This window comes from Kogia breviceps, chromosome 4 (genome assembly GCF_026419965.1).
Source record: "Kogia breviceps isolate mKogBre1 chromosome 4, mKogBre1 haplotype 1, whole genome shotgun sequence".
NCBI lineage: Eukaryota > Metazoa > Chordata > Mammalia > Artiodactyla > Physeteridae > Kogia > Kogia breviceps.
This window is the reverse complement of record NC_081313.1, coordinates 8,400,269-8,416,349: the sequence shown is the minus strand read 5'-3', so window position 1 is coordinate 8,416,349 and position 16,081 is coordinate 8,400,269. Positions and strand designations below refer to the sequence as shown.

Sequence of the window (16,081 nt, the reverse complement as noted above, 5' to 3'; positions counted from 1 at the left end):
GTAAAGGACAGAAATGAGTATATAGCCAAACGATACCTTCTATACTGACCACACTCAAGCCTTGACTAGGAGGAGCCCACTAATATCACATTTTACTAATCTGTGAATTATCATCAGATACATTCCTCAAAATCCTCACCCTCCTAACCTCAACTTCCTACTCTGGCCCGAGGAGCCAGCCTGAAGAGGAAGCCAACACTGTGGACAGCAGAGGAGACAGATGGAAATTATCTGACTCCTCAGTGACATTGCTGAGCCCCTGGATCAAGCACATCTGAAGCCCATCCTTCCTCTGGACTTCCTCTTGTGTTACTGGTTTGGTCAGCTGGGGTTTGGCTACCTGCAGCCAAAGTCATCTTGATACCTAAAGCTATTTAAAAATCCCAAATGGCAAGTGATTTTGTATTACAGAACCTGAAAAGAGCATCATTTCTCCTCAAAGAACAAGTTCATTAAAGAACTGTTCTTCACCTTAAGAGTTGTACTCTTTATTATTAAGGTAAAGATAGCAGAGGCGCAACAAACAGGGGGCTCTCTCTGTGAATAGTGCAAAACTGTGCTGTTTTCACCAGTTCAGGCATTAAACATTGCAAGGTGGGACTTTCTTTTTTTAATCATTTTAAAAAAATTTTTATTATTTATTTTTGGCTGCATTGGGTCTTCGTTGCTGTGTGAGGGCTTTCTCTAGTTGTGGCGAACGGGGGTTACTCTTCGTTGCGGTGTGCGGGCTTCTCTTGTTGCAGAGCATGGGCTCTAGGCGTGCAGGCTTCAGTAGTTGTGGCTCATGGACTCTAGAGCGCAGGCTCAGTAGTTGTGGCACACGGGCTTAGTTGCTCCACAGCATGTGGGATCTTCCTGGACCAGGGATTGAACCTGTGTCCCCTGCAATGGCAGGTGGATTCTTAACCCACGGGGCCACCAGGGAAGTCCCACAAGGTGGGACTTTAAAAGGCCAAGTATTCTTAACTACCATCAACTTTGAATTTCATTTTCTAAAAATCAAATATGTTTAATAATTTCCTTTGTAAATAATATTACCTTTATGCTTTGCCAGTTATTTTCAATGCACAAAACAGACTTTCTTCAACATATCAAGTAATCAAAAATCACAGGGCATTTTGACCTTTAATATAAAAAGCCAGAACATATTGTAAATCTGAAATCACTGAATCACTAAGACAAATAATTAAGTCACAATTCTGTTATTAAAAAAGATTAGCTTGGACTTCCCTGGTGGCGCAGTGGTTAAGAATCTGCCTGCCAATGCAGGGGACACAGGTTCGAGCCCTGGTCCGGGAAGATCCCACATGCTGCAGAGCAACTAAGCCCATGCACCACAACTACCGAGCCTGCGCTCTAGAGCCCATGAGCCACAACTACTGAGCCCGCGTGCCACAACTACTGAAGCCCTCATGCCTAGAGCCCATGCTCCGCAACCAGAGAAGCCACCGCAGTGAGAAGCCCACGGCACCGCAACAAAGAGCAGCCCCTGCTTGCCACAACTAGAGAAAGCCCACGCACAGCAATGAAGATCCAACACAGCCAAAAATAAATAAATTTAAAGAAAAGATTAGGTTTACTTACTAGAAAAACGAGTGATCCATCAAGTCCTAGCATCTAAAATAAATAATATGCATTAATTCAAGATGCAACAGGATTTTTAATTCTATTTTTGAAAAAAGCTCATTTTCCTTTCAATATTTTTAAACATAATTTTTACCCACTACTTTCCAATACAGCCTATCATTTTCAGAGAGTGAAAAACTTCTGTTCATGGGAGTTTTATATTTTGGATTTTCTTTTAAGCCAAATCATATGATTATAAAGTTAAAATTTTCCATCTTGGGTTTCAACTCATTAGATATGGAGCCAGTCAAGATTTCATGATACAACAGTATTACTTTGTCAATTGAAGCATCAGAATAATATTTAAATTTAAATTGTTACTTCATTTTCAAAAGTCCACAATTTCAAGTTAAAGATTTTGTAAGTGGAGCAAGGTTTGTATTAAAGGCCAGAAGATAGAAAAAGGTATCAATAGGCTTCTATCATAATATTTTTAATATTTTCATCACAAATAATACATTACTTAATTTTCCCTAGAAATTAAAGTTCTGGTAATTGTTTTCATTAAATGTAACTGGAAAATTAGTGTATACATCTAAATATGGCCAACTTTAAGATATATGTTAGGATTAAACACTAGGACACTTGATAGAAAGAAGTCTGACTCACTCTTTCCCATGTAAGCTCTTCTGCAGCTCGGTCCCACTCTAAAGCATTCCAGTTCATGTCGTCTGGAAATATAATTGTAGTTTAGAGATTACTGATAGAACCTGAATTATTAATACATACACTCTTTTAATTTGGTGTTTTATAACTGTTGTTGAGAAAGTAAACCACACTTAAAATTTTTCCAAACTGAGTATTTGCTTGTTAGGCAATTTTTAAAAAACATAAATAAATACAACATAAATAATAAGATGATTCTAGATTGTGGTAAGTGCTAGAAAAGAAATAAGCAGGGTTATGTGAAACAGAGGAATTCTACAGCTCTGAATCAAGAATGAACATGGTGGACTTGAGAAAAGTAGAGAAGCCAGGGGACTAGAAGTCTCTGGGTGAGGAGGAGGGTGGCAGAGAGGCAGTATGACAGACAGACAGAGACCAGGTCACACAAGAGGAACGTGAAGCCTGCATTTTGCCTTTTTGCTCTTTAACATCATGGGGAAATCACTGACAGATTTTAGGGCAGCGCAGTACAAACACTATGTGCAGCAAGCACGGAAGAAGGAAGACCAGGCAGGACCTACTGCATTAGACAGACAGACGGAAACGAGGGCCAGCAGGAGGGTGCCGGAGCCGCATTCTCAGAGCCTTTGAACATAAACCCACCTCTCCCTGCAAAGGCCCCCTGCTCCCATTACACAACTGGCTTCTTCTCATCCTTCACGTCTCAGCTCAAATATCACTTACTCTGAGCTACCTGCGGAACCTTATTTAAAATCGGTCTCTCCTCAGTAGCATCCTCAGATCAACGTGCACATTTACCACAAGGTGTAATAACAAACTGGTTCACTTGGATATTTCTACTTCGTCACTAGACCAGAAACTCCATGAGGGCAGGGACGTGGTGTTTGAGTGCCTGGCACACAAGAAACACTCAGGTATCAGCAGTGGTAAGTGGACCCAGAGACAGTGCAGCACTCGACAGGAAAACTCTGGGGCCAGAGGAAAGAAAAGAAGGTGGTGACCTACTGACAGCTGACTGGCAGGCTGGTCTCAGAAGTTCTTCACCACTCTGGAGTTATACTACCAGAAAATGAGAAACTGGTTTCTTTGGGTGCTACCTGGCCTGCAGAGTACACTTCAAGAATTCTTCTTTGATAATAAAAGTTGCACTGACTCAATAAAAATGGCAAAGGAATAAAATAAAACTGTATCAAGCTCCATTTTAAAAAATCAGGATCTATTCCAACTTACAAATAATTTCTTCCTATCCATCCTATAAAAAGTCCTGTGTAAAGCAGAATTTTATTTTATTCTATCTCATCTCATCTTATTTTATTTTATGGCCGCACCATGCTGCACTGTGGGATCTTAGCTCCCCAAAGAGGGACTGGACCCGTGCCCCCTGCAGTGGAAGCTCGGAGTCTTAACCACTGGACCGCCAGGGGAGTCCCTAAAGTACAACTGTAAAACACAAAATGTGCCCTGCTTCATAGAAAAAAAAAAGTATGCATATGTATATCCATAAATGCAAGTCTGCCAAAATAAAGTAAAAGCAGATTAGAAACAGAGCTTCAAACCCATTAAATTTTGAAAACTCCAATCCTCCCCAAGGTGAGCTGGGAATGGACTCAGGGTCACAAAGGAAGGGCGAGCACAGGCCGGCGGCCATTACCCTGCGCCCCGTTGTTGGCGTCGGCGGCGTCCTCCCCGCCCGCGTCGTCCTCCTCCTCATTCTCCTCCTCCTCCTCTTCCGCCTGGTCATCCTGGGCTGCAGGGTTTTCCCCCACCACTGCGTGCTCAGCTGCTGGGTTAGCAGGCTGCTCGGGGGCGACATTTTCAGCACCATTTCCTCCTGCTGGAGCCTAAAATGACAGAGGAGACCAGAAATTGGGCTAACTTGCCTCAGTTTTGCTCTATTTTCAAATAGCACCCTCCCTTCTAAAAAAAACAAAACTAGCAAACAGACACAAACTCTATTAAAGTTCCAAAATAAACCCACCTCTCAAGGGCATTTCTTCTAAATGTATCTGAATTTGGATCAACTTGGTATATAAGAACATAAACTAATTTAACAGTGTACACATGCATTCAATATAATTTAGAGATGAACATTTCACAAAGCATTACAGAAAACAGGTTAACAAATCCAGCTCTCTTGAATACATCATTCCATAATCCTTCTTTATAGGGCATCTCTTGTCTTTACTGACCACTTCAGGGATGAAAATATATTTATGTATCTGTTTACACACATACTGATATATAACTTAATTCTCAGTTATCAGTTCACACTTAAGGAAAGGTTTCTCATTTCTGCTCAGGAGGGTAAGCCTGTCCATATGAACTTTATCAGTTTCCACAAGCACGTTTCTCTGGCTCTTCCTGAATTCTGCTACCTACCAAATCAAAGACCCAGTTGTAGTTCATTAAAACACTGAACTCCTATGGAGTTAATGAAGATTCTAAAAGAACTATATTAAAATGCTTCAAACTATGAGGTACAATGATGAAAGTGTTAACACTAGGTAAGAACAGTGCCCGTATTTAATAGTCCCGTTTTTCATATGGGTGGTTTTCAAAGGCGAAGTTGTACTCTTAATTCTGTAGAAAAAGGGTATGGCAGAATTTGATGAAATCAATCTTCACACTAAAAAAAGCCAAAGGTCCTTAAATGAAAAATTAAGCCGTTAAGTATCGTTAAGTATTATTTTGAGTTAATTTTATAGTCAATTTTTTCATAATAAAGGGCAAATTGTTTTTGTATTGTAAGTAGCCAGTTTGGTTTTTTAATTTTTTTTAAACATTTTCAGCCCTATAATTTCTCAGTAAACAAGATAATAAAAATCATTTATCGTATCTTCCTCTTCTTAATGTCTCTAGCGGACACTCTTGTATCTAGGCATGTCATCTCATAAATAAAAAGTAAAACTGTATAAGACTGTTATCAACAGTACTCCAATTTTTCTACTTTGGTAATGTTTCTACTAAAAGCAACAAAGGTGAGGCATTTTACACATGAAGAAACTAATGAACAAAGAGGGTCAGGGGGCTTCCTTGATGTTATGCAGCAAGTCAGATGCCCATGCAGGAGGTTTGTGTATTAACTGCCAGGCCGGCGGTTAGCTGTTAACCCGGGCAAAGGGAATGAAAGAGCATGCAGTATACCCCCAGTGTTGTACCCGGTCTCTCTAGAAAACTAAGAGGCAAAGTAACAACAGCATTCTTTCGATTTTTCACACCTCCTTTAATCTTCTCCCAAACGTTGTCACTGTCCTGCTTTGCAGCGAGGGACGCGGGAGTCAAGGGTTGGGGTCTTAGCGGGTGACAGTGATTCTGATGTCCTACCCAAAGAAAATGAACTTGGGGATAGAGGGAGGCTACCTCATTTGGGTGATGCCCAGCAGCGTGGAAGGGCGGGGCAGCGTGCTCCAGCCAGATCGGGGCTCCCCCGTGGACTATCTGCTCTCGCAGCCACACCAGGCTGATGAATGCACACAATGTGCACGTCACCACAAAACAACCCTGCAAACAATCCGCCAACAAATTGTCCCTATTAAAGAAAAAAACAAGTACGCAGAATTACTCCAAAGAACACTTAAAATTAAGAAACCAAAGGTAATGACATTCACTTTACATAAAAATCTCAGAAAAAACAAGAAAAATAAGTCATAACTTTCTGGTGAAAAATCAGTCTCTCAAAGAATTATTTCTGAGGATGGTGGCAATTAATCTATCTTATAAGCTGGCCAAATATGTTTATTTATATATTTGTATTATATGTGTTCGTATTATAGAAAGCAAAGAATAACATCAGAACTACATAAATCGGCTATCCAGCCTCTTTTTGAACATAGCTGAGAAAAAGGAAGGCAGCCGGCAAAAAACCAAAAGTAGCCAAATACCTGACAAAGGTCAAGTATTAAATACATGTAATTTCCTAAAGATACATGACTCTGTCCAACCCTTACTAAGAATAGCCTTATCCTTATTTTATACACAAGTTTAACCAACTTAGTTAGCTGATACTTAAACCCATGAAAATGAACAGAACCAGCAAATCAAAAACGTGGAGAAGGGCCTCTAGAAAGGCCTAAAGACAACATAAATGAAGGCTGAGAGATACACAGTACACAATGGCGTGAGGCAAAGAAGCCTGTGGTACATTTTACAAATGCCTCACTTAGAATGCAGATTAAATTTTGATGCCAACTGCAAATACACCAAAAGTACATTAGTTTCTCAACAAATCCAGACAGAACAAGTATGGTTCACATGAAAATACACGGAATATAATAATACTGAAGACCTCTTTGTTCTTTTCCTCTCTGAAGGGGCATATCCTTCCCTGGTCTATGTCTGATTTCAGAGTAATTTAAAGGTAACTCAAGAATCTTGGTAGCCTTTGGAAAATTCACTACCATAATGGACGTTTTCCCCTCCATGGCGAACTTAAGGAACGGTCAATTTGGGAGAACTCAGCCTGGTAGCTCCAAACTGAACTAATGTGGCCCTCAGATGTTATCTGGAATATACCTTAATCAAAAGAGGAATACTAATCACCCAGTTGCTAAGGACCCCTCCAGACCATTAAAATTTTGATAGGTTGGGACTAAAATACCCCCTTCTCTACTCCTTCCTTGCCATCAGCAATAAGAACAGCAACTGTTTATTATAGATTTTATTGCAGATTTTTAAATGGTGACAAACTCTTCGTAGAATCCTTTCCTTTTCCCTCACACCTTGAATCTGGGCTGATTTGTGAACTGTCTGGACCAGAAGCGAATTTCCTGAGTTCTAAAGCCTAGAAGATAGCTTTCGGGCGACCTTCCACTCTCACCCCTTTAGAATGCTGCCCTGAGACCACCATGTAAAGAAGCCCCACTAGCCTTCTGAAGATGAGAGGCCATATGAAAAAGCCAAGGTACCCCATCTTAGGCCACCCTACTCCATTGACACACATGCATAATGGAGGCGAGCCCAACATATAAACGGATCAGCTGAGCCCAGCCCAAACTGCTAACCCCCAGAATTATGAGCAAATAAAATGTTTGTTGTTTTAAGCCACTAAGTTTTAGGGACAGCATGCTTTGCAGCAATAGTTAACTGACTGTGCCTAGAGATGCTGAGGAACTGAGCTACAGAATATGTAGCAGCTGCTAAGATATTAAGAAATTTTAAGTAAAATTTCAGAAAATGGATTCTACAGAGAAAATGAAACATTACTCAGAAAAAATAAGTGATTTACTTATAAGTGCTTTCAGAAAAACTGGCTCAATTCTTCAAATTCTAAAAGGCAGCATGAGATTACAACAGCAACCCACGCTCACTTTCCACTATCCCCACCAAGCTTTCAGCATTCTTCCCATGCCAATGAGGAAGCTCATGAAGGCAACACAGGCGTGGCCCACTAACCAATCAGGTCACAGAGAAAAGGAGAGCCTGCCAACATAAGGCAAGCAACAGCTCTGAGTTTGGCGATAATTTTGCTATGTATTAACATAGTGCTCAAAATTCACATATAGTTTTTACATGTATTTGTGAATTTAATCTTTGAACAGCCCACCCAAATCCCTGAGGCATGATCCTCCTCATTTTACAGATTAGGAAACAGGGGTTCAGAACGGTCCAGTGATTTGCCCAAGGCCACCAAAAAGTTGCAGATGCAGCAACTTTTTAATTCCAATGTCAGGGTTCCTTCTGTTACAACCAGCTACCTCTTTGCATCACCTAAGTGATCACACTTGCCAAACAACCAGATGTTTAATGGTTCCGCCAACAAGAATTAAAGGTGGTAAGCAAGTAAAATACTGCTTTATTTGAGACTAAAATACTAAATTTTCACTGACATGGCTTCCATAAACACCTGTTTTTCACAAAGCCAAAGCCTACCAATTTAAGCTTTGGTAAACATTAACATATTTAGCCACTTAAAACAGAAACCATTAAAGAAGTAACACACCCCCACTTTATTGAACAGCACAGATGGGACCTCAAGCCACCTCTTCTAAACAACTGAGATACTGACTGGCTGCTACACTGTTCTCGCAAAAATTACAAGGATAAATACAACTCCAGCCTCACACTAAATGGAACAAGACTGCCGTTTGAAACGGTTCTTTTATTAGTTCATAGATATTAAAATATAACTTCCATCACTCTTAGCAGTCACCCCTTGCTTTTTTCTGACCTCCCTCGCTACTTCTAATATGTGCCTTTATTTTGTATACGATTCCTAAATGAAAGCCGGAGGTGAGCTACATCATATACGTGGAGACATATGAATGACACTTCAGCCAAGATTGATTTTTCTTGCCTCTATACTAAGACTGTGTTCTGGATGGATGATATAAAAATCTGATGTCCAGATATAGTAATGCTGTCCTATTTGTTTCACTGAATCACTTCATAAAGGTCAGTATTTTCATACAAAGGGTTACCTTATTATACTATTTCTAAATTCTCAAGTGTGTCAAATTACTGCTTCTCCTTTTTATGAGGGCCACAGCCATTAGTGTCCTATTTTCAAGATCCTTGTCTACTTATAAACATTACATCAAAAGCTGTTGTAATGTAAATAAAGTTCGAGTTCAAAACATTTTCTCTTATCTATTCCCTATACTGCCAAAGAAACACATAAATTAAATAACTTGCCTGTTCTATCCAAAAAAGGTAAAACTAGCAAGTAGGAAAACCAAGTTGCAAACACATCTAATATTTCTAAGTATTTTCAGCCATGATTCAAAATAGTGATGCAGACACAAGAGACTTAAAAGACCTCCTTGATTTCTTTTCTATCAGAAATTTAACATGCTCTCCTGCTCTCTTCTATTGCCATTTGGCTTATTTTTATAATATATTCCACATGCTTTTGTTCTAAAAGACAGTCAGTCTTATATTGTTCTTTGCCTTTACTGACATAGGGATCAGAAACCTAAGGTCAACTGGGTACAAAAGAAGATTTTAGCAAACAGAGGTGCAATCTTTTGCAAGCTTAATATTCTAATGATCTTGATACAGTTAATCATTTACAGCATTTCTAACATCAATAATTTTGAAAACACATATATGTCTTTCCCAAGAAACTGCAATTACAAAGCTTTATGTCAAATTAAAATGCAGTAAAACCACCACAGTGAACAAGTTTGTACAGTCCATCTCCTAACAATCACAACAAACATTTAAAAAAGAAATTTGACTTCAAATGTCTGTGTTGTTAAAAACACATTTAAATGAACTCCCAGCATATCACTATATGGAACAATACATTTCTTGCACTACACGACAGCTTATTTAACTAGCTGTCCCACCGTTACCAAACAGTCCTTTAAGATGGGTATGTTTTAAAACATCATTTATATATGTCAGCTACTTCCACTGTAGCTGTAACTTTAGAATAGGTAACGTAAGGTATTATTTGTCCTTGGAATAGAAGGACTTTTCAAATTACAACAAACACAAGTACGCAGAAGAAAACATGAGCACCATTCACAATGCGCCGCCTTCCACCAGCATGAGGTTCAATACTTACGTGGACAGCATGTCTAGTGGCAGTGTCAGGAGGGAGCTCACAGAGCCAGTAAACAAGCACTTGTAGATGCGGCCTACCGAGAAAGAGCATGATGGCACACAGTCACAACTCTCATCGTAACTCATACAGTCGCTCAACTAAACAGAGGTAAAGTGGAACACTGCGAATGCCACTGAAATAAACATTTAGTCTTTGCAAGGTTGAGCCTCATAATACTAAAGTTAAAAAAAAATAGTCAAGCATTAAAAATAGTGACAGTAAAGAATAAATGTTACACAATAATGTTTAAAGTTTTGATTCTCTCTAGATTTACTTACTTGTTTTTATTAAATGAGCTTAGATGTTTGAAAGGTGGGGGGGAACCAATCTCAAGAAAAGATCTCCAAAATTATAATACAGAGTACATTCTTTAACCTAGAATTGTAAAATTCATTGAGTCTGCTCATGAAAATAAAGTTTTGGGGGTACACATTTTTGACATTAAGAGGACTTTTCAGTAGAGTACATGCTTCAATGCTATGAATAGCAAACTAACAACCAATTTTTGACAAACAGATTCAAGGGTCCTCAAAAGGACAAAATCTTAAATCTGGCCATGAAGAAAAAAGATGAAGTAAGGGCAAATACACAGCCATCCCCTTATCCTCTTAGTCAGAAAAGGCAGAAACAGATTTGGAAATGAGGCCCAAAAGCTAAGGTTTTCTTTCAAACCAGTACTTGTGTATTAGTTTAAGCATTTCCTATATAGCCTTGTACCAAAACTTTACAGTGACTTCAATGGCTGTTTTCAAATGCCAAGTCAAAATGGAAAGACAGGAAAAGATTTTCTGTAACAAAAATTACTTACATATATATATAAAACATTCAAAGCAAGTATGCTTGTAACAAGTACAAGTGACAAACAGCCAATTGTCTGTAGATAAGAAAACAGACTCATAAATTAAAGTCCTCCTTACTAGCATACTTAAAAATAAGGTAGCTTGGGCTTCCCCGGTGGTGCAGTGGTTGAGAGTCCGCCTGCCGATGCAGGGGACGCGGGTTTGTGCCCCGGTCCGGGAAGATCCCACATGCCGCGGAGCGGCTGGGCCCGTGAGCCGTGGCCACTGAGCCTGCGTGTCCGGAGCCTGTGCTCCGCAACGGGAGAGGCCACAACGGTGAGAGGCCCGCGTACCGCAAAAATAATAATAATAATAATAAGGTAGCTCAACACATTCCTACAGGAAAAGACAGTCACGGGTACATTGCTAACTTAAAGAAAGAAGTCACAGAATGTGTAGTGGGTGACATAATTTAATTTTAATTGTGTGTGAGTGTGTGTAAACAAGTCAACAGAAATCAAGCTTGTTACCTGTTACTTAAATCCTCAAAGTCCTTACTTAATTTTTGACTACTTGATCTACTGATTTCAGAGAAGTGTTACTCTTCCACTACAACTATGAATGTTTTACATACTTTCTAAGTCCTGTTTGCTGGTGCATAGAAATTCTTAAGTTTTCTTAGTGGACTATGCCTTTTATTAATAGGAAATAAAATGCTGTTCCTCATTTAAAGTGTTTCATCCTGAATAACGTCTGGCTGGTGAATACTGTTCCTGCGTTCTGTCAGCCTTTGTTAACACATCCCTCTAGCATTAACCTGGGCGGTTTCGTACTTATCTCTTGGAGCAGAACACTTTGATACATACACAATTATGCGGCTCGGCTCTATCTAAACGCTATGATCACAGATACTGCAATCTTATCTTTTCTTCTCTGGTACTGCCCTTGCTCAGCCCTCCCTTCTCGTCTTTCCCATCTTCTGCCAGACTTCACAAACTTTTACTCACTGTTTCCTATTCCCGCTCCCTAGGATGAAAGCTCATCATCTTATTTCTATTCTCTTAACAGTTACTTAAATTTAAGTTTTGTTACTTTTTTATTAAGATAAAATTTATATAAATATTATAAATATTAAGTATGTCTGGGTGAATTTTTATATTAGTATATATCCAAGTAACTGCCACTCAGGTAAGATTCTCAACATTTCTAGGTCCCCAGAAGGCTCCTTCAAGCCCCTTTTCAGTCAATATCTCCAGCAAAAGGTAACCACTATCACTATTCTGATCTCTATCATCATAGATTTGGCCTATTTTAAAATTTCACATAAATGCAATCCTACAACCCATACTCTTTTGTGCCTGGCTTCTTTTTCTCAAAGAAGCGAAGTTTATCCATGTTATTCTATGTCACGTCAGCCAGCTCCTTTTTCACCACTATGTAGTATTCCATTATAGGGATAAGCCACACTGTATCCATTCTACTGTTGATAGTTGTTTGGTTGGCTACAGTTTTAAACTACTATTATCAAAGCTGCAGTGATGACACTCTTACACACATGTCTTTTAGTGGACACAAGGCTCTTATTCCTGTTAGCAATATTCCCAGAAACAGAACTACTGGATCATAAGGTATTTATAATATTTACCACTGATAGATAACATCAAACAGCTTTCCAAAGTGGCTATACTATATGTACTCTTGCTATCAATGTATGCATGTTGCAGATGCTCCACACCCTAAGAAGGATTTGGCACTGTCTTTCCTTTTAATTTCAGCCATCCTTCTGAGTACGTAGCAGCATCTTCTTGTGCATTTCCCTGATGACTGATACTGAGCATCTTTTCACGTGTTTATTGGTTATTTAATCTTCTTTCCAGAAACACCTGTTCAAATCTGCTGTTCACTTTTTAATTGGCTTGTCTTCCTTTTTCTTACTGATTTATATAGTTCTTTATATATACTGGATACAAATCCTCTGCTGGATATGTGTATTGCAAATACCATCTCTCATCTGTAGCTTGCCTTTCTCTCTCAAAGGTATCTGAGCATGAATTAAAGTTCTTAATTTTAATTAAGTCAAATTTCTCAGTATTTTCTTTTATGGTTGTTCTCCTATACTTTCTTTTAGAAGTTTTTTGGTTTTAATGTTCACATTCAGGTTTATGACCATCTAAAATTAACTTGTGTCAGGTGGGAGGTAATGGTATGGGTCACTTGCTCCACATGCCCGTCCAGTTGATGCTGTACCATTTATTGAAAAGACCATCTTTCCTCCTCTGAATAGCAGTGGCACCTTTGCTGTTAATCACTTTTGCTAGTTCTGCACTCTACTTGGTTACTGCTGTATTTTTAATGCATAATTATACTGTATTTTCCTGTTTTATCTAAAGCATCTATAATTTCACCACAAATAAGACAACTTAAAAAGCTCTCAATTCTATCCTCCCCTCACAATTTCTTTCATTAAGATCATCTAGAATTTTAGTTTACAACTGACACCTAAAAAATTATTAATTATTGTAGACTAACAACAATTATGATTTAGCTATAAGAAGCACTTGTTTCTTTTTTTCTGGAGCTCACACCTTTCCCTGTCTTTGATTCCTTGCTCGTTTTAGTAAAATATATTCTCAAACACTTTTTTCATAAATAATTTGAGGTAGTAAGCTTTCCAAGTCCTTGCATCTATTGAAATGTCTGTATTTTGTCCTTCTAGCTGAGAATAATAAGATTTGGGGTTCAAAAGTTTTGCCATATGTTGACTATTCTGCTGTCTTCTAACATTCAATGTTGCTGACTTTAAGTGTGATGCCAGTCTGATTTTCATGATTCTGTAGGGTAATCTGAAAGCATAACATCTATACACCACCCTATTCAGCAATGGAAAACTTCAGAATGTGTCTAGGATTGTCTTTTTCCTTTATCACAGTCAGCTCTCTCTCTTTCAATCTCTTTTACCCTCTGGAACTACTTACTAGACAGATACTGAAACAATCGGATGTAGCCTCCATCTCTCAAATTTTTTCCTTCATACTTGCAACTTCTTGTCTCTGAGTTACATCCTGGCGAACTCCTTGCTCAATCTTCTAGCTCACTAATTCACTCTTCAAGTGAATAGTACCTATTCTGCTACTTCCATAAGATTTTGATTTTTATAACTGATCGAGTTTACTTTATTTTAAGGAGACATGAGGATATTATTATACTTATTTAAAAATCTTGTTTGTGGTTAACTCTAAAGAATCCTATCTATGTACTCTGGCACCATATACTATCGACCCCTCTCCATGGCTTTAAGAACACAAAGAACCTAAAAAGAATCAACTAAGAGTTAGTAACCAACCTCCCAAAGAGCCTCCTATACTTGGAAGATATGCTTCCCAATTATTCAGCACCATTAGATATGCGTCTTTTAAAAGGGGATAAAAAAAATCTCAAAAGAACCCATCTTTTGTCATCCTTGAAAGTGCTAATAAACTTCAAGGAATAAAATTCAGTTTCCTTCTAATTATGGTTTGATTTTGCTTTTTCAATTCTTTCATGAACTTTCATTATTAGCCTCTGTATGCTGTGTTTTTCTTTCCCACATTCATTCAAGAAACTGGCCTGTTAAAAAATGGTTTTAAATTCAGGTGAATAATGTTTCCTAAATGAGCTTTTCCTAATACATGACATTATAATATCAAATAATTAAATATCATTTGAACAAAACTATGATGCCATATTACTTTATGATATTAAATAGTTGTGCAATGTTTAAACAACTCCAGCCACAGAAGAATGAATACTCACATGCTGTAAGAGGAACAACTCCCAACCATGCAAAGGCCACAAGTGTATAATGAAACCAATATCGTATTGCAGTGCCAATACTTGTAACCAGTCCAGCAAATATGTCTTGGATTGGAAGCCGCGAAGGCATATCTGGGGAATAAACTATAAGGGGGAAAACGTTCACATAATTTCATGAAGATTCAAATAGGTTATTTTCTAGGCAGGTAGCACTATCTTAACTTTCAACATTTGCAACTGCACTTAAATATTTTTTCCTATAAGAAAAATGAATCAAATAATCACAATAAAATACTACATTTACCCAGAAGTCATTTATGAGAGCAAATCACATAAGAAATGTAGAAGCCAACGAAACAGGCCTCTGAGCAGGAAGAAAGATTCAAGAGAAGTACACATCCCTCACTCATAGCCAGGAACTTTATGTAAGGCTAATTTACACATATTTCAGCACTCAAACACTGTAATTATCTGGTTTCTCAAATTATAAAAGATCACATAAAGCAAACAGGAGAAAAAGGTGAAGCTGACAGATGTTATCGAGAAAGAACGCTCCCCCCATGCCAGCCTCAGAAATAGCACTCAAAATGCACAACAATCTGCAGCAGAGCCACTTTCCTGTAAGAGTGAACAGCCCACTGACGTCTGTTAGCCGCTCCCCACCCCATTTTAGTACAATAATCAACATTCCAAATGGTAAATTAAGGTCTTCCCACTTCTCTGCAAAGTGTGGTTCAATACTCAGAAAAAGAGGTTCTGCCACAGGTAATATTGTGATTTATAAGAAATACATATCTGGTCGTTCAGATGACCAAAATATATTTCTCATATACATTTGGGTCTTCGTCCACAGTTCCTGGCTCACAGCTCCTGAAACCCTAGGAATTTTCTAAGCAACGTAGGCCATAAATGTGTCTTTTGTTATGTTAATGAGATGACTTTTGAACCTGTCCGGGGCGGGGGTGGGGAGAAAGAGTATGGCACGGGTTTTCCAAGGGAGCCAACCAAGTAATTAGAAGGTTGGAACTTTCAGCTCCACCCTTCAGACCTCTGGGGAGGAGCGAGGGACTGAAGGTAGAACCAACTGCCAACAGTCAACGATTTAATCAATCACGCCTATGTAATGAGGCCTTCATAAAAACCCGAAAGGCCTCAGGTTCGGAGAGCTTCCCAGCTGGTGAAAACAAGTGAATCTGGGGAGAATGGTGCAGTTTCCCTTCCCACATACCCTACCTTATGCATCTCTTCAATCTGGCTGTTCCTGAATTATATCCTTCTACAATAAACTGATGATCTAATAAGTAAAATGTTTCTCTGAGTTCTATGAGCCACTCTAGCAAATTAATCAAATCCAGGAAGGGGTCATTGGGAACCCCTGATTTAAAGTCAGTTGGTCAGGGCTTCCCTAGTGGCGCAGCGGTTGGTGCCCCGGTCCGGGAGGATCCCACATACCGCGGAGCGGCTGGGCCCGTGAGCCATGGCTGGGCCTGCGCTTCCGGAGCCTGTGCACCGCAGCGGGAGAGGCCGCAGCGGTGAGAGGCCCGCGTACCGCAAAAAAAAAAAAAAAAAAAAAAGTGAGTTGGTCAGAAAGTCAAAAGCAAAAGTAACAGCCTGGGTTTGCGACTAGCATCTGCAGGGGGTTGAGGGATGCCAGTCCTTTAAGAACAGAGCCCTCAACCTGTGGAATGCAATGCTGTCTTGGAGCAGACAG

At 39.1% G+C, this 16,081-nt stretch overlaps 1 protein-coding gene across 2 annotated transcripts in view; it reads right to left on the bottom strand.

Moving 5' to 3' along the window:
• MARCHF6 (membrane associated ring-CH-type finger 6) overlaps positions 1–16,081 on the bottom strand; it is a 77,805-nt gene that overhangs the window by 39,154 nt on the left and 22,570 nt on the right. For both annotated transcript variants that reach the window (XM_059059897.2, XM_067030798.1), the window contains 6 exons: positions 14,371–14,514; positions 9,761–9,833; positions 5,614–5,782; positions 3,905–4,094; positions 2,236–2,297; positions 1,585–1,617 (listed from right to left, as the gene is read on the bottom strand). In XM_059059897.2, coding sequence (XP_058915880.1) covers positions 1,585–1,617; positions 2,236–2,297; positions 3,905–4,094; positions 5,614–5,782; positions 9,761–9,833; positions 14,371–14,514 — 671 coding nt within the window. The remainder of the gene's footprint in view (positions 1–1,584; positions 1,618–2,235; positions 2,298–3,904; positions 4,095–5,613; positions 5,783–9,760; positions 9,834–14,370; positions 14,515–16,081) is intronic.